The sequence below is a fragment of the Oryzias latipes genome, chromosome 11, assembly GCF_002234675.1.
Source record: "Oryzias latipes chromosome 11, ASM223467v1".
NCBI classification, from domain to species: Eukaryota; Metazoa; Chordata; class Actinopteri; order Beloniformes; family Adrianichthyidae; genus Oryzias; species Oryzias latipes.
Window position 1 is genome coordinate 15,470,803 of NC_019869.2, and position 24,646 is coordinate 15,495,448.

Sequence of the window (24,646 nt, forward strand, 5' to 3'; positions counted from 1 at the left end):
GTCAAGATCAATGTTCTGAAAGTGTGTCAGTCTGCCTTCAAAATCCTTTGCAGAGTAGAATCTGCTTTGCTGATGGTTTTATATTAAGTTCTCTGGAGAACCCATGCAAGATATTATGTGATCTGTGCACTGCTGGACTCATCTGCTGCATTTGATACATCATTAAGGTCTGAATGTCTAGGCTTCATAACTTGCTAGGGTTTGCAGTGCAGCATTTGATTAGTTTAAATCAGACTTTTGCAGACAGAACTGTTTGTGAACCAGTCTGGTTTTAAATCAGAACTGATGTTCTGGAGAGTTTTTTTAAACTTGATCTTCAAATTAGATCAGATTAAGTCTAGCTTCTTTTGCATAAGACAGTTAGTAAAAGGTGAAGCAATTGTTTTAAATCAAAATGAGGCTTTAAAGTATGTGTCCACTTTTAAGAGAACTGCTTTTAAATTATATTTTACAACAATTATGTCAATAAAGTCTTTACAGTTTTTATCCCATTCCAATTATCCAGGCTTTCCTAACATCTTGCCCAGTTCACTTTATATTGGAGTCCTACAGCGATCCCTTTTGTCTCTCCAAATGGTCAATGACACAGTTGAATGTAGTAATTTAGAACCACATATACCACTACTGGCTTCCACCCATTGGCCTCCTGTGCATTTTACAGTTCTTTTTAGAATTGATTTATTTGTATAATTCCGTAAATGATCTTGCCCTGCCAAATATTGCTGAGCTTTTTCTCTCTGACCAGCAGAATTTGAATATCTGCAGACAATAATCCTTATGTGCATCTGTCCCACACAAAACTCAAAAGACATCAAACAAAGACATCAAACTTACTGGTTTAAACATCTCTACTTAATGACTTCTGAGTGACTCATTCCTGGTCCAAAGGAAGCACGGTCATTTAAAAGGTGCTGTTTTTTCTCAAAGCAGCTTTACAGTTGGTTCCAAACTGCTTTCATAACAAAACCAATCGATCTGCATAAAGAAAAAACAGATCCTCTGAGTCCTATACCTCACCTACTTATTTTGTCAGTAGCAACTTGTGTCCATCAGACCAAGAAACCCTAAAGGAGGTCCAACACGCAAGACACAAGTCATCTTAATGACACCAATGCAACCCAATTCTTTTTCCTGTTTGTAGACAAATGGTCCTTTGTAGGCCAAAGCCCTGGAGCAAACCCAATGAATATCCAAAGTGACAGAATAAAGTTGCAATCAAATGTTGCTCCAAGTACTGTTTGAGGTCTTCAGTAAAGACAAAGCACAGGTCCAGGACCACAAAAACCAGAAAAGGGCTCACAAAATGAATCTGCCCATTACAAACACACACCTAGACCCGTTTACTTGAACGCAGGTTTGAGTGTTGCTATTTTTAAACCTGCAGAGATTACTGCAGTCTGTCCAGCATTCTTTCAGAAAAGGCCCCTTCAGCAGCTGCTGGCATTGTCACTTCTGGTTACAGCCATTTGGCAAGTGCAGGACCAAAGGTGAGAATGCCAGTGCGGTCACCGGGCAGCTGTGGTTGTGTGCAGACGGCAATGCAGACTCTGTGGTAGTTTAGTGCTTCAGTCTGTGTGTCTGCACCGGATTTATGACACAATTTATAGTTTGCAGATGAATAATTTCATGCTTAAAACCAAATTTGTTTTTAATTTATTGAATGTAGTGGCATAATTTCTATGAAGAATAATCCAGTACCCAAAGCTCAAACCCATTATTGAGAACTCAACGATCACTGTCCCACTTGGTTTTCCAATTTACCTGATTTACCTGCTAATGATTACCTGGATCTTGTATGTTCTTTCATTAATGTTATGTTCACCCCACGCAGTCTTGAACGCGCTTTCATACAGACATCACCATTTTGGAGCCAGGCAAAAGTAATTTGTCTGAGTTAAAGATTCTACGGCAACTGCTGTAACCAATCAGGAGTAAGCATGTTGGAAGTCCACAATCATTCTATTGAAAGTGGGCTCAGGAGAATCTGTCAATCAAACGTTCAACGTGGGGGCCAGCGGTCACCACATGCTTTTACTGAGGCTTCTGATTGGTCAGTTTATAACTTGCATAACTTGCAATAAAGAAAAAACATCATGAAAAAAATCTAGATAAGCAAGAACATGTTAAAAAGAGGCATCAGAGCAAGAATGGTTATTCTGACAAACATAATGACTGAGTAATAACTGTTTATTTCTCAATAGAAGTTCTTGGAGCCAGCAGGTACTTTCTATTTGGAGTGCGAGTGAGGGGTCGTTTAGTCCAGTTCTCTCCTAGGTCAAAAGTATCAACATTGTTAAAGGGTAAAAATACAGTATAAATATAAATGAGCAACAGAAACAATATTAACGGGTAACATCTTAACGTTAATAGAGCAGTAGTTACTGATAAACATTGTAAGTGGATAAAAATACAATGTATATCTAAAAGCAGTAGATGTATAAATATGTACATTGTACCTCTAAAAGCCAGTCCTGGAGTTAGATTATCCCTACCATGACTTGGTGGCAGGTTGCTACAACCTGCATGAAATGAAAGGAAATAATAGCCCACATCTGTAATATTCAGTGGAAGGAAGAGCTGAAGAAACTGCTGCTGCTGAGCTCCTGTTTCAAATCTGCAGGAGAACTGAGGTACATAAGCTTTAAGTTTTCTACAAGGTCCTTCCTTGAGACTGCATGCAACACAAATTAAACAGTTGAATGTCACCCTGACACTTTTAAATGAATAAAACTACGTTTTGGTAAATCCAGTCATCCCAACCTAAATATCAGTCCCTTTTCTTCCTTTCAGTTCTTTGTTAAAGGTTGATGGAAGTGAATCTAACAGCTGAAATCAATAATGACTCACTTATCAGTCTACCTTGTGCTAAGTGCCAGTGTATCAAATGTACTTTAGTCTCAACAAATACTTCAACATCTTCACCCATGCCACCTTCATCGATTTCATGCTCTGCACCAGTCCCACTCCCACAAAAGGGAGCGGCTAAAAATACCTCACTAGAGGCCAAAGCTTTCAATCCACTTTGGTGTTAATAAACTATACAAGGCAATGGCTGCAGACGGTGGTGGGGTGCATTTTTTCACAATGGCTCAGAGTTCTAGGATTCAGTTTGGCAAAGTTCACCTGTAGTCCCAAAGTGGAAATAGCGATGGCTCAGATTCACATTTGAGTCGAGGAGCTTCTATACTCTTGGTAAACAAGCAAACTGTGATAAAAAAAAGTATTTCCACAGGTTTTTGTCCTGTTTCCATTGCAGTAAAGCATAATTTCTCTGCCCGCATTGTGCCGTCTTTTCATTGTAACATCAAAAGCAAAATGACTCTTTCAAATTTTTTGCCACACTTGAAAGGAAGCAGAGAGGCAATGCTGCTCTGATATTTAACAATGAAGTGGGTAATCAAAAGATACTTTTGAGGATGACTTATTTGAAAAAATAAGTCATCAAATAGTATTAGATTTCCCTACTTTTCTCTTATTATATATGTGCTTTTTCCCCTTTAAGGGTTTTTAGAGTGGGATGCTAAGAACCAGCTATAATATTGTGAATGCCAGTCAAGTCCTTTTTGAAAAAGACCCACCTACGTATTTAAAGGATGTAGTCTTTCAGTTTTTAACTTGGATTTCAAAAATGTGTTTTCTTCCAAGTAAGATTTGCTTTCAGGTTGAAGTGACTTTTTCTTTTTTTCATCTGAGAAAAGAGCATAAAAGGATTTAGACTGAAGTAAAGAAAAAAAGGACTATCATTGAATCTATTTGCTGCACAGCTTCAACTAGAAGACCATAGGGCAGCTTTGAGTGAAGTGGATCATCATTTTCTTTAAAATGATGTGGAACAGAAAAGTTTCTAAATAGCAACATGTTTTTGAGGGATGATAAATTGGCTTTTTGGCTTAATAAACGAACATACAGTACAGACTAAAAGTTTGGACACACCTTCTCATTCAAATGAATGGGAAGGTGTTCCGGAACCGGAACCGGAATAAAGATGGTTTTTTTTTAAATGGGTGATAATACCAGAAAAATACTGGAGGAAATAAGAGAAAAGCAAAAACAGTTATAGTTGAAGTAGATCTCTTCTTTAGAATGGGACAAGAATATCATGCAACACTACATGTGGGCATAAATGCTTTCATCAGTGTATCCCTTGTTCTATCCTAGGCACTTTAATATTGGGAGTTTGGTCATCTAGACCCCACAAGACAGTGAGCTGAACTTTTTTTATTCCATGATTTGTGATCTTCACTGGTGTCCATGGATTACATGAAATCCTCTTCACCTTTATCCACCTGTTTCATGGTACGGATAACACGTCAATGTAAGGATCGGGTCATCTGGACCCCATAGGATAACGCAAGGGTTAAAAGGATATGGCCTTTCTGGAACTGTTGGAGGAGCTCTTGTGTCGTCTTTATGGTATATTTTGATCATTAATCACAGTTGGATTGTAGCTTTAAACACAGAACTGTATTTTTTAATGATGCATTGTACAGATAGTTGTCACTTTAAGTTACCGAAAAACTTATTTCACTTCAAAACAAACAATTTTTTGTACCATCCTTCTAAGATTTAACAGCCTCTCTGCCCACTTTGATGTTTTGTTTTGGGAGATTTATTTTATGCACTTAAGTTGAATATGTGGTTTGTGGATCATTGCCAGCTGTGATGTAATATTTGTCTTTGACCACTTTGAGGTTTGAAGGTCAGAGATATACACTACGTCACCACTTAAATGTTTATTGGTGTTTTTTTCCTATTAGGACATGTTTTTCAAAAAAAGAGAACTTTTTCATAAATCTGCAAAGATTTTTTAATCCTTAGACCTTCTGTATATTGATTGATTGATTTCAAGCATTAATTGTGGACAATTCAATAAAAAAAATCACACAGATGTATCAAACACATTACAGAAATGATGAAATACATAGATTAAAAAACAGAAAAAAATTAAGACAGTTTAGTAACATTTTTTTAATTAAATATAGTGATCATTAAAGAAAGTCATAAAGAGCTTGATTTATTGCTTGATTAACTGCCAGTGAAGCTGCAAAGCTTAATTCATTCATTCATTCATCTTCTTGACCGTTTATTCCCTTTCGGGGTCACAGGGTTGCCGGAGCCTATCCCGGCCACTTGGGCGTAGGCAAGGGATACCCTGGACTGGTCGCCAGTCTGTCGCAGGGTAGAATGTCTTCAATCACACATCCATTCACTCTCACACTCACACCTATGGACATTTTAGAGTTGCCAATTAACCTATGTAGCATGTTTTTGGACAGTGGGAGGAAGCCGGAGATCCCGGAGAAAACCCACGCATGCACGGGGAGAACATGCAGGCTCCACACAGAAAGGTCCCCCGTTGATGTAGTTTATCATGTCCCCCAGCCGGGACTTGAACCGGGGCCTTCTTGCTGTGAGGCAAGAGCGCTAACCACTGCGCCACCGTGCAGCCCTGCAAAGCTTAATATTTAGTATATTTAGAAAACAATTAAAAATGGGCTTCCTTCATCTAAAAGTAATATTTTATCTAAAGTCAAACTTCCTACCAGCATCTCTGCATCTTAGTGACACGTGACTTTCATGTCATCTTTTAAACTATTTTGAAAGTGGTCTTTCAATTGATGACGTTTTCTCAGGAAAAAACATGTGTTGTGGACTTGGCTTTGTTTCACAACAACATAAAAAAATATATGAACCATGACAATATTTTCAGATCGTGCGACCCAAATGGGTTAGAATATGATCAAAATAATTTATTTTGTTTTGTTTTCTGCACCATTAATTGAAATGTGAGAGAGATCTCTCATTTTACAGGCAATCTTTTCAGTAAATGAGAAAAAGTCTTCAGCTTGTTTTGAAGAATGTTTACTCTTCTCCAGACTGCCACTTCCTTATCAACACAGCGGTAGCACTGGCTGGTCATTGCCTCACTTCACTTCAACTGAAAAGGGACCCTTTTTCCTGACATCTTCAACTTCCTCCTCAGTGTTAATATAAGGCATGCTGGGTTAGTCATGGCAACTCTCTGTGAGCACAGTTCAAAGAAAACCCAAAGGATCCTGAAAGCCATTTACGGAAGCCATCCACACTCATGCAGACACATACGAAATCATCAAGTCTCCTGAACGCACACCTCTGGACCTATGGGGTTGATGGAGCTTCCTGTCAGAGTCACAGAAGGGAGGTGAGCCGGTGAGGGGGAGAGAAAAGTCTAAGAACCGGAGAGGAAATGTCAGAGCTGGAGAGAAGAAACCAGAAACTGGCTCTTGGTAAAATGAGCTAGGACGAAAAAGTTTGCTTTTAAGGATCTTTGTTATTAATTAATAAAAGGTAAAACATTATACTTCAAAAACTAAATCTTAAGAAAGTAAAAAAGACCCTCATTTCAAGAAAAACTGTTCTATTTTCTGTTTTGCAAGAACTGGAAAAAATTCCGCTTAATTTGGTCCAGATTTAGTCCCGAACCTTGCGTTTGGTCTGAATTCAGACTGCCATCAAGGGGACTTTCCAGACCAAACTTTGTAAACAAAACCATGTGAGTAAAGATCTCTTCATTCAATCACCAGGAATTACAAGGGTGGCGCAAAGCAACTGGAGGGAGAAATTATGGAAGTCCTGCGCTTTGCAATCGTTGTTGAGATAGTTCACTTAATCAAACTTTATATTTTGCTGACCAATTTTGAATGTCTGCATCGATATCAGGCTCAACTCTTTTTATTGTTCTATGGTAAACCACCAGTCAATTTTTCATTGCAAAATCTGATATTGTTTTAAAGTTAATCCGCTAAACCGAAGGAAGTTCGGCAAAAAAAGAAACACAATAAACATGATAAAAATGTGTGGGTATAAGATAAAGTTTTAGTGTTGCTTGAAGATGTTAATCCAGAACCAAACATACCAAATGTCCTTTGAGGAAAAAAATATTTTACTTAATATATTTTACTGAAAATATCTTAACAGCTGCTTGGATGAGGTTTGATGGACATTTATCCGGAGTCCCCTGAAGGGTCTTGAGCTAACAAAGTCTGTTTAAGTCTTTAGTGAAAGTCTGGGGGAGTAAAACAATTCATTAACAGGCTTAATGTTTCTACAAAGAAAAACAAAGCAGAGGTCTTCATTATGTTTCTGTTGTTGAGTTTTCATTACGGCTAATGTTGGCTATTTGAATAATTTCTTTCTGGTACTGATCCAAATGATGTTTTCAGAGGAGCTTTATCCATCCCTTAAATTTATGAGGTGCACTATTAAAGAGTGTAAAATTTATAATTAAATGAAAAAGAAGAAGAAGAAAGTGCTCCTCTAAAGTAGAATATTAAAAAAAACTTTATCCTGGTACAGGGACAAAAAAAACAAAGCATGAAGATTTCATTTGAAGTAACAAGGAGAATTATCGAAAACATCTTAAAAAATTGAAACCATCCATCTTTAGATCACATGATCTTTTCACACTGAAATGAGATTTTTCCTTATAAAAACTGACGTTCATGTTTGTTCAATAACTGTAAAAATCTGGTAATGAATGTGATTCAGATGATGAATTGCAGAGGCTGCAGGGGGGTGTTGGCTTGTTAGATGAAACTCAGAGCTTCCAAGTTTCAGAACAATGTGTGCAAGGCTTTTAACCTTTGGAAAAAGGAGGTCATGAGCTTTTTGTGCATGAATCCACACAGTCTGCAGCGAAGTCTCCCAGAAAGAAGAGTAGCCGAGTAACATTCACAGATCCTCTGACAAAGCTGTTTTTCTGGTTGTCCTTTCAAGATTTCTCTCTCTTTGAAATAAAGGTTGCTTTTCTTTAGAATAGCTCATTCATTTAAATGATAAGACTGGAAATAATTTAATAAGGGAAAAAAAGGAAAGAATTACAGGAGAATGAATAACTGTGTTTTAGTGCCTTGTCATTTCCAGCGTAGGATTTTCACATCGATTTGTGAGCTAGACAGCTATGTCAGATTTTTACTTTGCTTTTTAAAGATTACGCCGATGAAAATTGTGTTCTTAGTGTTTTAACATGTTTTTGTGTCCTTTATTCTCATGATGGGGGACATGTATTAAGATTTACTTTTTTTTCTCAGTATTTAGTTATTCAAATCATGATGAATCAGAAGCAGAAGAAAAAAATGTGGTTTGAAAAAGTCTGTAGTTGTTACATACAAACTACAATCAGAGGCTACAAGCTCCCAGCTCTGCTCTTTTATTGCAAACAAATAGATCAATGTTTGTTGGATAGCTCCAATATTGCTCGCCATTTTTGCTGCACCGGTAATGTTAAGTCAGGGTTGTGACAGACAGCTAGCTGGGGTGAATCTAAACAGATAGATGTTGGGATGTGGAGGTGGGCTTCCTCCTCGCCAACGCTCTGCAGAAAATTATGTCCTTGAAAATGACACCAAATTTTTGTTTATTTTGGCTAAAAATGGCATAATCATAATTAAAAGACCACTGGGAACACATTTAAAATAGATCAAAAGATGATTGGTGTGGGACTTTCAACCCTAAAATAAACTGGGAACTAATAAAAGACCAGTGACAACTTCCTCTGCAGGAAGAAAAGGTCCCTGATCATCACATCAGAAGTCTTTGGAGCCAGTCCAACCATTTATCGGTTTGCAATGCCAGCGGTCAGGCTGGTTTTTGCTTAGTCAGTAATATAACATATAATATCAATTTAATTATACAAAAATAAATATGCTTTGGTCAGACTACTGCACTGCAAAAACAAGCTCCTTCGAAATAAGTAAAAAAATTTCCCCTATTAGGAGATTTTCTTACAGAAAAAAACAATCTTCTAAGGGGGTACGACTAATGGTCTTACCAAGTATTTCTATTTTAGGATAAAAATAATAGTCTCTAAGACTTGTTTTTTTTTCAAAGTATTGTCATTTTCATTTTCCTTGATAAGATTATTTTTCTTGCAAGACAGAAAATGAGATGTTTTTTTCTTAAAATAAGGTTCTTTTTTTAAATTTTGTTTTTGCAGTGTTGGTGGCAAAAGATCAGACATATCAGAACACTTGCCACACCTCCAGAAGGAGCTCTTATTTCCATATCTTACTGAATAATGTTTTACATTCGTTCAACAGCTTTTCTTTAAAAGCACTTATGATAAAGCTTTTCTGATAATTATCCAAGAAAAATCTATTGTATTTAGTGCTTGCAGAGAAAAGGGGAACAGAGGGCATAATGTTAAGGACAGAGGGTACAAAACTTTCAGCTTCTCCCTGAGGGCTAATGAACTCAAATACATTCATTTTTGGTAGGAGAACAGAAGATGGGAATGCAACATATTGATGAGAGGAGACAAAAAATTTGGAAGTAAACTCCTCAAGCGATATTTAAAAAAAGACACTTGCACCTGCACTTGCACGTTACTGAACAAACACTCAAGTGTGCGTCTGAGGAAGGGTGGCACTGTGTCACGCACCAACAATAGGTCCTGACAGCTCTCTCCAGCAGAGCCTGGCCTGTCAGCTGCCACTGCTCTGGGAATTCTGTGTGTTCTCGTGTGCATGCTTGCACTCTGTTGCGTGTAAAGTGACACACAGTCTGTGACAATGATCCAAAGTGAAGTCTAGAGTCTGACTCACCTCCGCTTCAGTGGCCGACGCTCTGAGCCCACTCTGAACGCTAAGCGAGTCTTACTCTGGACAGTTGGTCGGGGTAATCCCCATCAGCCATCCACTCCTTCCCACCTCTTTACTATTTTATACAACATCTCAGATGTTACCAAAGTCCTGAAAGCATTAGTAGGTTCTGTTTGTCTTCCTTTTTAGGGAAAGCAACACATTTACTGTCCTTTCCTCAAACTGTGAAAAAACTCTAAGTGCCTAGATACAGAAAAAAGCCTTTTTAACGCTACTCATGAGAATTCCAATGAAAGACATTTGATAATCCAGCAATTATATAGTTATTTGAATTTTTTCATATTGCCGTTATTAATTTGCAGCCAAAAAAAGCATTACTAATCCCTGAAAAAAAAGGAATTTTGATTTCTTTATATGAAATTGCAAGAAAACAAATGTATATTACTATCAAAGCTAGGAGTTTAATGTTGAAATCTCCAAATATGATCTTAATTTAGATGATGAAAAAGCATCAGGAAGTCCCTACAGACAACATTAACATTTTACAAAAATAAACCCCCTGTGAGAAATTGGGAACCTGTCCCAGGTGTACACCGCCTCCGCCCAACAGTAGACAGGACAGGTACTGGCAACCCCGTGACCCCGAAATGGATTCAGCGGATTAAGAGGATGGATGGATGGATGGATGGATGGATGGATGGATGGATGGATGGATGGATGGATGGATGGATGGATGGATGGATGGATGGATGGATGGATGGATGGATGGATGGACCAAATAAATGAAGTGAAGGTGCACAATAGCAGAATTAAAATGTAAGGACGGCTTAGGTAATGGTTGGGATTTGATTAAAAATAGAAGCTGTTTTTTTTTAAAAAAAAAAAAAAAAAAAAAATTTATAGGGAAAAAGTGATGAAATGTAACATGCTTTCCAAGTTAAAACAGAGAAGTCAAAGCTTTGGTGTGAGACTAAAAAGAGTTATAATTTCATGAAAATTCTTATAAGAAAGACATAATGGTCTTAAAGCCACTCCAAAAAGACTAAGGTTCACTCAGAAACTGTGTTTTCTCTTTATTTAATCTGTTCCATTTTCATATTTTGTTTTTTACAATCTCTTTCAGAAAGGTTTTGATCATTTCAACTACAAAAAAGTTTAGAATATTTGTTTTACTTGTGCGTGTCTGGAGTTTGAGGAGTTTCCTCCTATGAAACTCAAGGGTCCAGCAGGTTTTTCCACACCTTTAGGATGACCTTCCTCACTTATGGAGCTCTGACTGTGAGGAAGCTCTTATCACCTGTAATGCTCTAGTGACTGAAACGGAGAGAAGCCCAGGCAGTCAGGTTCAAACCAGATGAACTGCTTTAAGACAGATGAGTGCAGGCTGTTTCAGCACCAGATCTGTTCACTCTGCAGCATCTTCAAACGGTTTACACAATCCTGCAGGTTTCCAGAGTGACAGATGAGATCATTTTTTATTTTTAAAACTCCTATGTGCACGTCTTGTCCTTCAGAGATGCTCTTCGACGGCTGTCATCTCCAATACTGACCACTCACAACATATCTGTCACTTATGGATGGACGTAGGACAGGCTGTATTTCATCCGGCCAAGGAATGAGTGCTTTGCTGCAGAGCGCTAACAGCTTGCACTGTAGGGCAAGAGCTGAGAGAGTTGCAGTTTTGTGCAGCAGATATGCAAATTCTTACCTTCCCTGTATAAATTTTAATAAGGACATCATCAGATTGTGGTAAAATCAGGTAAAGCAGAGAGCCATCAGGACTTGTCAGATTTTATAACCACTCAGAAAGGAAGTGAAGCACGGACACATGTCAGCCTCCTTCAGTCGCTCAACAGTTCTCGTATTCATCATTTTGGATGTGGAGATCTGAACAACTTTGACAACTGGAACGTCCTCGTACTGCAGGAGTGAAGACCTCGAAGCATATTTTCAGTCCAAGCTTGGACTTGTTTTGACTAAATTAGCCAGCAAAGCAAAAGATAAAATGGAAAATGCCTGGTAATTTAGAAAATCTACATAAATAAAGTTTGGAAGCGGAATATGCTTTGGCTGTTTTCCCAACCACTTCCATCTTGTATAATTTATCATGCAAAACGTGTTATCTATCAGGACATAACCATAAAGTCAGAGGAATAAATGAAGGGATGGAAAGTATTACCCCAATGGAGTCATTCTGAGCAAGGCGGCTTTAGAGTTCAGTGTTGGCTCACTTGGCCCGGCGCTGAAGCGGAGGTGAGTCAGACTCCAGACTTCGCTCTGGATCACTGTCACTGCAGGAGTGCTGCTTCTCAGAGGAAACACACACGGAGCAGAAAGGGGGACAAATCCACCTGCCTCTGGTTTCACTCGTGAACTTTAGCACAAAATATTTTTTCCAGACACAATGTTTAAAGAAATTTGGGGAAAATATGACACAGATATTTTTTGTGATGATTCTTGATGAATATTGGTAATTAGGGGTGTAACAATAAATCGATTAATCAATGAATCAAAAAAGTCACTTTTAACTGTAACTGTTTTAAGTCAAATTTGATTAATTTTATGTTTTTAATGTTTACAGTTTTATTGTAAATGTAATTCATTGTTTCCTCCTAGTCAGGACTCACTTGAAAAGAGATTCTACATTATGCAAAATTATAAAAGGAATCTGGAAAACTGCACTGTTTAGTACCCAGGTGTTTATCTCTGAGTCACAGTGGTTGAAGTTTTGGCTAAAGATGTCTTGGGTCATTCAAAATGAACCAATATTGACTATGAAACGTATCAGCAACCACAATTTATGGCATGAATTGAATCGTTAAAGCCCTATATGTAACTGTAAATGTAAATGTAAAATTAGATAATATTTATAAAAACACTCCCAAGAACATTTGCCTCATTTTGTCTCAATTTTATTTTATGCTGATCATATTTGCTCCAATCCCTTGTTTAAGGGAAACTTTAGGATAAAAAATAATCCAATCCTTTGTTTTCATTTCTTACAGCGACAGCTTTAAGAAGGCATGTTGAAGTCTTTTCATCTTAGGGGGAAATTACCTTTTAAGAGGTAGTGACTTCCATAAAGGAAGATCAGAAAATCTCTCAAAAAATGTGACAAAACCCTTTGTAAGATCTTGAGTTTCTGTTGTTAGCCAGCAGTTTGTCTTTAATTGTCTTCAGAAGGCTTTTTCAAATGTGCCCCTTCATGCCTGACTTTATGTCCAATTATGTAAAAAATATTCTTCAATGTTTTTCCATTCAAGGTGATGCTAAATTTAATGAAATGCTAGATTTAATGGTAAGTTGCAAATTAGTGACATACAACATGAAGGGGTTGTGATTTAAATTTTTGGTTTATTTGTTTGTTTGTTATCCTTTTGTTTTTGCCATTTGTGCTTGTATCTATCTGGAATAAAGGACCCTTTTGCAAAATGAGATGCTTCATCTCAAGGTGCCAGTCATTTAAATCCAACAGTTTAAATAGAAAACAAAGGAACAAAAAAGATAGAAGTTAGAGTTTCACAGCATTTGGACAAACCCAGGTTGAAGTCTGACCCCTCAGATCCCAAGATGCAGAAGCTGCTGGAACCAAAAATCATTGCAGAGATTGGTTTACGTCTCTGAACTAGAAACATGGAGGATTTTTTTTATTCATAACGGCTTCGAAAAAGGTTACAATTATTTTGTAAAAATGAAAAACTCTGGCATTTTAATGACTTGCTGCTTGTAGAGTTCCCTAAACGTATTCTGCCTCTTTAAAGATTTGTTACTAATAGATTTCTCAGTAGACAGAGTTCTTTCCTCTGTAAGTTCATCAGTGTCTTTATCTACAAGCATATACATTCACTGCGAACACAAAGCTGGAAACCTGCCACTCTTCATCGTCAGTCAAAGACAGAAAATGTCCGTCTCAGAGCTTACATGTGACAAAAACATCAGACAGTAAGACCACAGAAAAGAGTTGAAGTGTGTGGAGAGATGTGGTGTTTGTCTTGACGGCTGTCTTTGGAGCACAGTGTGTGTGAGGATTTGGCTCCAGACCCTCTGTGCCCTTCAGGAGGGCGAGTGGGTTCTTTCAATTAATTAAGATATGTCCGAGGGCAGTTTTGGCTTCAGAAGATCTCAAGCCAAACTCTCCCTTTTACATGATGCAAATTGTGTTGTCGCTTTATCAAAAAACCCACAGTGCAGTGCAATTTCCAGACGTCACTGTGCAGGATTATTTTTTTGTCTAAATGTTTTTCTTTAGCTTACAGTTTTAAAACTTTAAACTTCTTCTCCCTGCCGGAGCTGACATTCATCGGGCAGTGCAGCGCTTCCCCTGACAACCTGAAGCCGAAGCTGCAGACTCGATGCAGCTCAATTCCAGAGGAGACACTGAAAAACAAGGGCCTAAAAAAAAACGGAGCCCGAAGGAGGCGTCGGCTTCAGCTTCCATTACTTCCCTAAATCAATATGGCTAAAAATAAAAGCAGCAGGACTCTGATCTGCATCTGATGAAGACCGCACAGGCTGAGTGTCACATCAGATGCAACCTAACTTATCCAACCTGCATTTGTTTATGTGGAAATCAAGCTGCCATCTGCCAAACTGAGAGCGTTCTTTACTCTGTCCCTGTTAAATGAAACCCAGGAGTAAAAACAACCGTGTGCTCAGTAATGAATCGCTGCGCAGCTCAAATACCACAAACAAATGTCCGTATAATGGGCAGGTGTTGACATTCATAACCTCATGAAGGTAACATAAACATTTGAACAGCTCTCACTGTAATGACAATTTCCGTTTCATAGTCATTATTTGCCCGAAAGCAAATAAAAGTCACAGAACCATCCCATTGTCACAAAGTTCTTATATCTTAAAATTAGCTATATTTATAAAAAATGTCAAACATTCATACATATAAGAGTTGGAACCTGCAACTCTTGACCAAAATTCCAACAATATTTAGGTAAACTGCAATGCAAAGTCCATTCATTCTATAGTTCTAATGGTGACCCACATCCCAGCAGCTTCATACTCAGTTGTAGACCCAATGACGACAGTCTGAAGGCCTCAAGACAATATCATCTGTGTAAGGTACGAAAACAGTCAGTGACAGATGGCAGCAGTGACTCAGCATCTATACACTGGACCAACTGTCAAGGCTTTGCCAGTAATTTTGGGGGTATCATCTTGGACTTAATGACTGATTGGTACTATTCAAAAAAGACAACCACCAACCCCAGTTTGTCATCACTGTGGAACAACTGAATGCATGAATCCAACTCTGTTCCTTCTGAATTTGAGGTTCATTTATTGGTTTTTCAACCAAAATCTGTAAGTGGAAGCAAAATTCATGAGATTTTTTTGTGCGGCCAGATCAAAAGTGTGAGGATTGTGCTCTCTAGTTTTTCAGTTATGTTTTGTTTTGAGTTTTCCCTTATCAGTCTCTCCAGGTTCATGTTAATAATCATCCACAGCTATCTTCATTTCTTTTAATTGTCCGCAGAACTTTTAAGGGTCTGGTTTTCAGTTCAGATCAGCTTCTCTGTCACAAGTTTTGTTGCTCCCTTAGTTTTGGTATGTTTGGGTTTGTTTATTAAATGTTTAAGGCTCTGCCACCAAACCCATCCTCCTGCTTTTTAGGTGCCACACCTCCAGTTCCTGACAAATACCTTAAAAAGAAATTATGTTTGTGTCCTTAAGTCTGTGGATTTTGTTGTCCAACTGAGCTTTTAACTGGGTTGTCTATGCCGTTGTCCCAGAATTGACATTGCAGCTCATATAGACAGTCATAGGCTCAATGCACTTGAGTAAGAATTACCAAGGCATTCATTTCTGCTGTCACACTGCAGTTTAAGCAGCTGCTCTTAAGCTACAGTCACACCGGCCCTAGCAACTTGGGTTTAAGCAGCCACTTTTGAAGAAAATTTACGCAAACGCCCGTAAAACCGTGTTTCGGGCTTCCACATTCAAAAACCTTTGAGTTCATGCAACGCTAGCGAGTTTTTAAGTCAGTTTTCAGGCTCTACATGCAAACCGGTGATTAATGACTGCATGCTGAAACCTCAACCAGCTGAACTGTCGACCGCTTGAACTTCAAACAGCCGAACCCAAACACGGAGTCTAATTTGGTTGTAACTTGTGGATACTATCCTATTCAAAAAACAGAAGTGCCAACCATTGTACTGAATATGGAGGAGAAGACATTCATTAACTGTGGTTAGTGCCTTGCCACACTTGTGCGACACCGAAAGTCTTTCATATATCCGAATTGAGCCGTGAAGGAAAAACCCTGGAGCAAGATTCAGAAGATTTGAACCATTTCAACATTTCACACCAAACCTTTTCCAAATACATGGCGGACAGGAACTAGAAAACAGTAGAAAATTGCCACTCCCTGCTTGTCCAGTTCAGGAACGGTGTCAACACCACGGGCAGAATGCGTGTCATTAAATTGCGCATAGCACGTTCCTGAACGCACAACACATGCCCGGTGTGACCGTAGCATTATCAGGGTGATTTTATCCAAGACAGGTATAAGCAAAATAAGCTTAATAAATATATATATAAATTTATATATATATATATATATATATATATATATATATATATATATATATATATATATATATATATATATATATATATATATATATATATATATATATATATATATATATATATATATATATATATATATATATATATATTATGTCATTAAACCTCTTTTCTAAACTCCTCCATTGCAGTTCCTAACTTGTCTTGATTTGCACTCCAAATTTCCTTGTACCACTTACACCTGTTTTAACTTTTTACCTGTTTGATAGTTAGTTTTGTCCATTTACATTGTAGTAAATGGCACCAAGATTGCATTGCAAGCAAAGCAGTGCCCTTGTTTTAACATAAACCAAACTTTAACCGTTTAACACCAAAGCTTTAGCTCCAGTGTTAACATTATTGTAACTACCATAACTCTTCAATTGTTGACGCAATTAATTTAAATCCAGCTGATTTTGAGGCTGAGAAAACACAGCTTTGCACTGAAATGCAACACTGTACAGTAGTAAAGTGCTTACGCAATCAGCGTGAATCAGCTGATTCTGACATGGAGAAAAGCGATTTTGCGCCGACATGCAACACTTTACATTAACCAACGTAAGCCGCTTTTCTCTGAGTCAGAATCAGGTGATTCCTGTTGATCACGTAAATGGTCGAAGAGTTACGGCGACAGCTCCTGTGTTGAAGGTTAAATCGACACTTCCCAACAAACATAGGCGAAGCCCAAGCAGCTTAAACTGACACTGTAAGTGAGGACAAGGTTTCACTATAAAGAATCCTCATCTGTGATTACAAATATTGCAATGTTGGAGTTTCTGAACAAAAAGAATGCTGCAGCAAATCGATCGCTTTGGTCATTTCTGTAAGTATGTGTTTTCTGCATTGCCTTTCAAAGCCAGCTTGCAGAAAGTGGCGGCACAAACTGCCTGGAACCCTCTCTATATAAAAGTCCTGCTGTCTGAGTGTTGAGTACTGCAGCAAGCATGAGCTCTACTCAAAGTGAAGGATGATCGGAGGTAATAACAGGCAGCGATGATTTGGTTAAACAGCACTCTGATGGAAACACAGCTGTGGGACGAGATTGAGTTTGGAAAGACCAAACCTCCCCCATACAGCAGAGTCACAGCAATAATAGAGAATACAGGAACAACTTTAACTAAATGTGGCTCCTCATTAGCAGAGCGTCTGCAGAACACCAGACGTCTGATGAGCAGAGATGTGCGAGAGCCATTGTCCAATATTTACAGTAACATGCTGCTCGTCCGTCTTTCATTGACCTCCCTCTTTTACCCACATCTATTTTTAGCAGCACTCACACTCACTTAGCCCTAATATAAGAATAGATTCTCCTCACAGAAAATACAGCTGGAAATATTGTGCAGGCGACGAGAGGAAGAAAGAGGGGACCAGGGTCACACAGCTTTTCTTCAACAATAGCAACCACCTAACTCAACCCCTATTGAGGTATTTAGTTAATTTAGCTCAAGAACATGAACAAGTTGCTTTTAAACCAACACTTTTATTTTTCTGAAGTATGGGTTCAGATTTCTCCAAAAAACATCTGCCTCTGTTCTTTCTCTCCTTGATTTTGATTGAAGAAGTCAAGGAAAGAAAACTGGAAATGTTGTGAACTCAAAGGAAAAACCCATGTCAGTAAATTGGGATTTTTAGGATAATGTGTGTCTTGGCAGATTTAGCGCTCAGAACAAGAGTGCTCCTTTACTACTTATATGTGTACATGTACACATGCAATTATCCTAATTGATAATAGTTTAGCCAGTATTTTAAAAGCTTTATGGTTTTTCTGCTAAATAAATTGCTCCCACTCTTATCATTGACCTTTTACTGACAGAGCCTGACATGCTTTGGATTCAAACTCACCATGTTAATAAACTCAAAAACCAGAACAAGGAGGTTTGGTTTTTCAAATTGAAAATAGTTTGGTGCCAAGAACAGCTATTAGGACGCAGCTGATTTGTGCTGAGCTATTAGACTGTATTTACAATTGATCGATGTTTCTTGTTCTTGTTCCTGGATGAAGCTTTTATTTATTTGCCACTGAGAAATTTACACATTTCGCTGTCTCTATCCCAAAATATGAATTTTGAAAATGCAATTTTGAAAATCTTCGGTGTATTCCTAACTTTCAATGATCCCCACCCCTCCCTTGTTTTAAGTTTTCTAAATTTCATGTTTTGCAGGCATGCATGTTTTACCCTTCCAGCCGTAAGCAGCCAGACTGAGGTCTGCACTTTGGCAGAACCCAAAATCAGGCCTTGATTTTATTTTTATTTATTTCTTTTTTTTGATGATCTTAAGCTTTATCAGTAGCCGACATTTTTACTGTTTCCCTTTCATTTCTAAACAAAATCTTAATTTTTCTTGATCCCCAACGCAAAAACAAAGTTTCAAGTCTCTACAGTAGCAAATCCCCACACCATAATACCTCTGCCCCGTGTTTTTCTTTTCCTTGTGCTTGATGGATGGCTTTAGCAGGCCAGTAGTGATTTTTAATGCTGTATTTGACCAACCCTAACCATTAAAAAAGTTTCTTTTAGGTTGACTCGCAGATCTGGGAATACCAACACCCACCAGAAACTGGATCCTTGACTTTCTCACTGACCGACCACAGGTGGTGAGGATGGGAAAGCAGGTCTCTGCTGAGCTGACAGTTAGCACTGGTACACCACAGGGGTGCTGCCTCAGTCCAAAGCTCTTCTCACTTTACACCCACGACTGCACCTCCCCCGACTCCAACAACATCATCATTAAGTATGCAGACGACACAACCGTCCTCGGCCTCATCAGAGGAGGGGACGAGTCTGCATACAGAGACCTTGTGCACAGGATCACCATCTACGGAGAGGACAACGACCTTGTTCTCAACGTAGAGAAAACAAAAGAGATAATCGTGGACTACAGAAGGAAAGCACCGCCACATCAACCGCTCATCATCAACGGGACTGTGGTGGAGCGGACCGACTGCCACCGGTTCCTTGGTCTGCAGATCACAAACAGCCTCAGCTGGGAAAGAAACACTGCTGCCACAGTGAAGAAAGCCCAGCAGAGGCTGTACTTCATCAGGCTGCTGAAGAAGGCCGGTCTCAAGCGCCGGACCCTCACCCAAGCCTACAGGGGGCTTGTGGAAAGCATCCTCACAAGCGGACTAACAGCCTGGTTCAGTAACACCACCTTAAAAGAGAAGAAGATGCTGCAGAGGGTCATTAATACAGCTGGAAAAATCATAGGTTGCAACCTTCCATCCATGGACACCATCTACAAACAGCGCTGCAGGAGGAGAGTGACTAAGATCATCAGAGACAGACACCACCCTGCTCATGGACTGATCCAATGCGTGGACTCAGGCCACAACCTCAGGCGTCGCAGGCCTGAAAGCATCCACGTACACACCACACGCTTCCACGACAGCTTCTTCCCAGCTGCAATCAGAATGCTGGCTAAGGACATCAGAGAGAGAAGACTGGACTAAAATACTAAGTGCAATAAACAATAATATGTGCAATAATTCTATGTGCAATAATGCTTCTGTACAGATTGGGTCTCTGCAATATCCATTATCATATTTTACTGATATTTATATTTTTATACACCATGTAAATTTGTTGTCTAATTTTGACTTTTAACTTTATTCTATTTATTTTTATTTTCTTTATTATTTCTTCTTCAAATTTTTCTTTTGTCCTTTTTTAACTTATCCTGACATGAGAGATGCCAAAGAAAAATTCCGATGTACCGCATGTGCAAACGGCAATAAAACTTGAATCTTGAATCTTGAATCTTGACTTCTAACTAGGATGGTCTGGCAGACTTTGTTCATGTAAAAGGGGGAGTAACAACACATTTTTATGCCTTCATTAAATCTGCTTTGCTTCCACAGTGAACATTTTTAAAAGCAGACCTGGAAACAGCTGGTTGTCAAAAATAGCTGCTTGTTTTTCCTGAAATAATACCCAACCAGGAAAAAACAACACATGGAACCTGGTAGTCCTTTAATTATCACGCCTTTTAAATTCACTGCTGTATGCAAATGACTGTTTCCTTTACTTTCAAGCTTTGGTCCACTGAGTAGTCTGTTTGCATAAATACAGCGGAAAAACTTAGTGGAGACTGACCAGGATTCACTTGTAAGTTCCACACCAAAGTCCAGGTGAGCTTTCCCACCTGTTGAACAAAAGGGGCTATCCGTGGAAATGGATAAAACATCTCTAAAAACAGACTCAAACAAAATAGTTGGAGATTGGCTTTAAATGCATTTAAGCTGCAGCTTCAATCGAACTCAAACATGGGAGTCAAAAATCTAAAACTACACGCTAATCAGAAATGTTTTTAAATTCTATGAGTTTTATCAATTCTGAACGTGTGCATTCTTAATTATTAAGTTACTTTTACGCTGCGTCTTACTTCACAAAGGTCACACTTACCTTCCCAGCTGCTATTTTCCTTCACGAGAAAGGAGACAAAGCTTTGCTGGTGCGTTCATATGAACACGAGAAAGCCGGACTCTCGCTGCGTGTTAAGAACTCAAATATTTAAAGCCTAAAATAGGGCTTTAAACTCAAAGACATGAGACTTTATACGTTTAACACTTTGATGTTGAAGTAGGAAAAAAAAACAGTTTTTTCAACTGTTTACTTATAACTATCAATTAATTAGAATTCAAAATTAAAATTTTAAATTTCAAGTCGTTTAAGAAAAGCAGACTTTTCCTGACAAAGCTGCAAGACAAGATATCCTCTGAAACTCACACAAGCAGCAACACAAATCTGCATCATTCTCTTGATGCATCCTGCTTGCATCTTATATCCAAAAAAACTCAAAAATAAATCTGCACTTCTAAATCCATAAAGGATGCATAAAAGGGGCCAACCAGGTGAACATCTTATCAAAAGGCCATTTAACAGTTGTAAGTGTAAAACCTTTTTGTGTTGTCCAACCACACCCAAATAAATCTTTTTCTTTTTCTTTTGGGTGCACAAAAACCCTTCTCTCGATGTGAATCCTCTCCTGCAGCAGTCAATACTTGTGAAACTTTTCTAAAAGCCCAATTGGAGTCCAAAAATTAAGTAGAGATTCAGTGTCTTGGCTGTGAGCACAGATGTAGAACTAAAATGATCAGCATACATTTAAACTGTTTGTTCGTGCAGGGGGGTGCAGTTCGCTTGTGGTAGCAGAGGGCACCCCTGGCTTTTCAGAAATGACCTAAATGTGCAAAAGCAGACCAAACTCACACCTGAGTTTACCATCCAGCTTCTGAGTCATCCTGCACGAGCCAGCCTGTCAGAGAAGCCCTGTGTGCTCTGCTTGCATCCTCAATTTATTACGTCGCTCCATGACGCACAGTAAAGAGACAAGAGAGGATGGAGGGAAGGAGAGCTGAGAGGAGGAGGCAGAAAATGGGGGGAAAGATAGGGGATTATTTCAGACACCCATTGACCTTAGCTTCATGTCAAGGCGGGGGTCTCTCTCCTCTCTGTCCCTGTCTCGCGCGCACACGGCCCCGGTTTTCATCCATGTGGACGCGCACACGTCAAGCCGCATCTTCCGCTCACATCCTCGCCGCCTGTCTGTCCTACCTCCCCACACTCATCCCTCTGTCCACCTCTTTTGTCAGGATAAAGACCCATAACATGGGGGGGAAGCGCAGCGGCTGCGCCGCAACTCCGCGCCAAAGTGCCTTGAAACCACGCATTCCACTGCTTTTCATTCCCCGCATGCACGCACGCTCGCATCCACGCGTCCCTGCACATCTCTGTGAGGCGGCGTGTCCTTACTGATCGTCCGGGATCCTATGCAGCCCATGTTGTCTTACAGAGGCTCGTGCAGCTCGGGGGGAATAAAATCCATCAGTCCAGCGGGCATCTCCCCCCAATCTCGTTGTCCTGGTCTCCCGTGTTCTCCACCCTGTCCTCCTCTCCGTCCTCCTTACCTCTGTACGTGAGAAGCGGGGAGGGTGTGTGTGTGTGTGTGTGTGTGTGAGCGAGTGTGTCATCCGCGTCGCTTTCTCTCCCCCTCTGGTCTCTGGAACTCAGAGGGAGTAGGGCTGCAAACTGACATTCACTGACGCGTCCAACTTTCCTGTTTTAATGTGACGCAAAACGAACAAACACTTGCGGTACGTCACATGAGAGGACGCAGGTCAGCATCCAAAACAGTTCAAATTGAATTTCTTTTTTTAAATATCAAACAATAATTACTATAAAATCTGAATGAAATCAGGAGGAAAACAAAAGCCTCACACCTATAGTTTTTTTAGATTCCCTCCATTCTTTTCTTCTGAAAACTGTGCCTCTTTTAATAAGGTTTTACAGCTTTGCTCCTACTTTTAAGCTGCAAGACAATCTAATGTCTTTTCTGTATTAGTTGAATTTTAAACATTAAGCAAATAAATATTTGCCTAAATTCATACTTGTTATGACAATCTTAAAGGTTTTCAGCTGATTGGCATCATTGATTATTTTCAGGTTTAGCCACCTTGCAGGAATTTTGGGAGGAGATTCTCATGAGTTTTGTGGATCTCTGTTCCAAAACTCACATCTTGTTTGTCTTATCTGACACTTACTGAAGAAGTCCCTTTTAAGAAAGAACAAAGCTTAGACTTCACAAAAGGCTGAAGCAACAAAGTTGAGTAAAGAAAGACGTGAATGTTGTGGAGATGAAAAGATAGACTATTGTGATCATTAAAATCCACAAAATACATGCTGGATGATCCATCATGTTTTATTTCCAGTGCTCGCACTGATGGAAGGAGGTTTTAGACAAAATCTCATCCTTTTTCTCATCTTTCACCCTCATCCTTGGTGTCCTTTGATGGCTCTTTGGTCTTGTTTGTTGTGGAGACATGTCGGTCTGACTGTTTAATGGAGTTTAGAGCTGCTTTTATACAGAAAAACTGTTCAAACAGATGACAACAGGAACAAGTAAATAGAAGAGCTTTACAGGTTTGTGAACAGAATTATTTTGTTTAATATTTATTTTCTGCATCTTTATACAAATCATATCCTTAAAAATTATGCTTAATGAATTGCATACTTTTTATATCATAAACATAGATTTTAAGTGGGACAACTTGCAGAATCAGTGACTATAATTTTCCCCATGTCATGGTGCCTCTGGCAGCCTACTCTTCCCCTCCCCTCTCTGCTCTGCTGATTTGGAACCAGCTGTGGATACTCACCTCATCATCCTTCTTAACCCTTGTGCTATCCTAGGCACTTTAACATTGGGAGTTGGGTGATCTAGACCCACTAGACAGTGCTCTGAACCTTTTTTCTTCAATGATTTGTGATCTTCACTGGTGTTCATGGATTACATGAAATCTTTCCACCTTTATCCACCTTTGTCATGGTAGGGAGAACACGTCAATGTAAGGGTGGGGTCATCTAAGATAGCACAAGGGTTAAGGAGATCCAGCATTCATCGCCAGTTCGTTTCTTCTAATCGGTGCTTATGCCTGGTCACCAAGTTAAGCCTTGTGATTCAAGTTTCTCTCGTACTTACCTCGCCTTGTCGCTTCACTCTCTGGTTTTCATCATCACGAGTATCCACCTGGTTCAGCCTCCACGTTCAGCCTCCTTACCATTAAAACCACACGTCAACATTAAACTCTGGTTTCTGTTCCATTTCATAACGCTGTCATGGTTTCAACGATGAGCAGCCCCTGCAGCCACAGGCTGATGCAACTGCTGCCATCGCCTCGCTCACTGAGAGATGGAGTGTCACACTCCCATTCACTTTTCTCATACCGATTTGAAGGCCTTTTTTTTGAAGGTTGATCTAACGCCCGGCTTTCTCCAAATATTTACTGACATAGCAGTGTTGCTAAAATGAAGTCTCAGTAAATGTCTAAATGTATAGGCAAATATTTGAAAGCAATAACCTTTGTGAGCACAAGAATTTTCTGATCCTCGTGCTTATTTTAATGTGAAAAAGGTACATGAACATCATACTGTCCTGCAGCCCTGACTGTTTGTTGTCACGGCAACCTGCACAGATGTCGAGTTGAATAGTCTTCTGATTGTTGCTAGGTTTTAACAAAGGCAGCACAAACTGACCCCTAGGATTTTCGTCTGTTAAGGACCTTATCATGAAATTCCCCCCATTCCCTGCTGCTGTGTTTGCCCTAATATTCAGTTATACTAACAAGTAAAGTTTCCAAAAATTATCATAAGGGAGCACTGAGGGATTTAGGGTTTGAATCAGGGGTTTTACTTGTAATTTTTGTGTTTTTGTTTGAAAAACAAAAACGTTATTTTTGAGGGGGGTGAAAACAGTGATTAAAAAAGAAAAATACTGAATTTAAAAACTGTTCCAAACGTATTTTCACCTTAATTTTTGAATTTTCTTGAACTTAAAGACTCATTTGCTTATAAAACGATCTTTAAAATGACAGCAGTTCTTAACATAAACATTTCCATCTGATCAGGAAGCACACTCTTTCTTTTCCCAATTACATTCTAACCCACCTGCCTGTGAAGCTCCTTTGAGTGGCTCATTTTTAGGACAGTGAT

At 39.1% G+C, this 24,646-nt stretch overlaps 1 protein-coding gene across 3 annotated transcripts in view; it reads right to left on the reverse strand.

The window, feature by feature from the left end:
* LOC101164166 (protein FAM131B) overlaps positions 1 to 22,169 on the reverse strand; it is a 58,893-nt gene extending 36,724 nt beyond the window's left edge. For 2 of the 3 annotated variants that reach the window (XM_004074050.4, XM_011480981.3), the window contains exon 1: positions 21,911 to 22,168. In XM_004074050.4, the coding sequence (XP_004074098.1) occupies positions 21,911 to 21,938 (28 nt within the window). In that variant the 5' untranslated portion in view covers positions 21,939 to 22,168. Of the gene's footprint in view, positions 1 to 21,910 lie in introns of all 3 variants that reach the window. The other variant, XM_011480980.3, reaches the window with a different exon arrangement.
* Between the last annotated feature and the right edge of the window lie 2,477 nt (positions 22,170 to 24,646).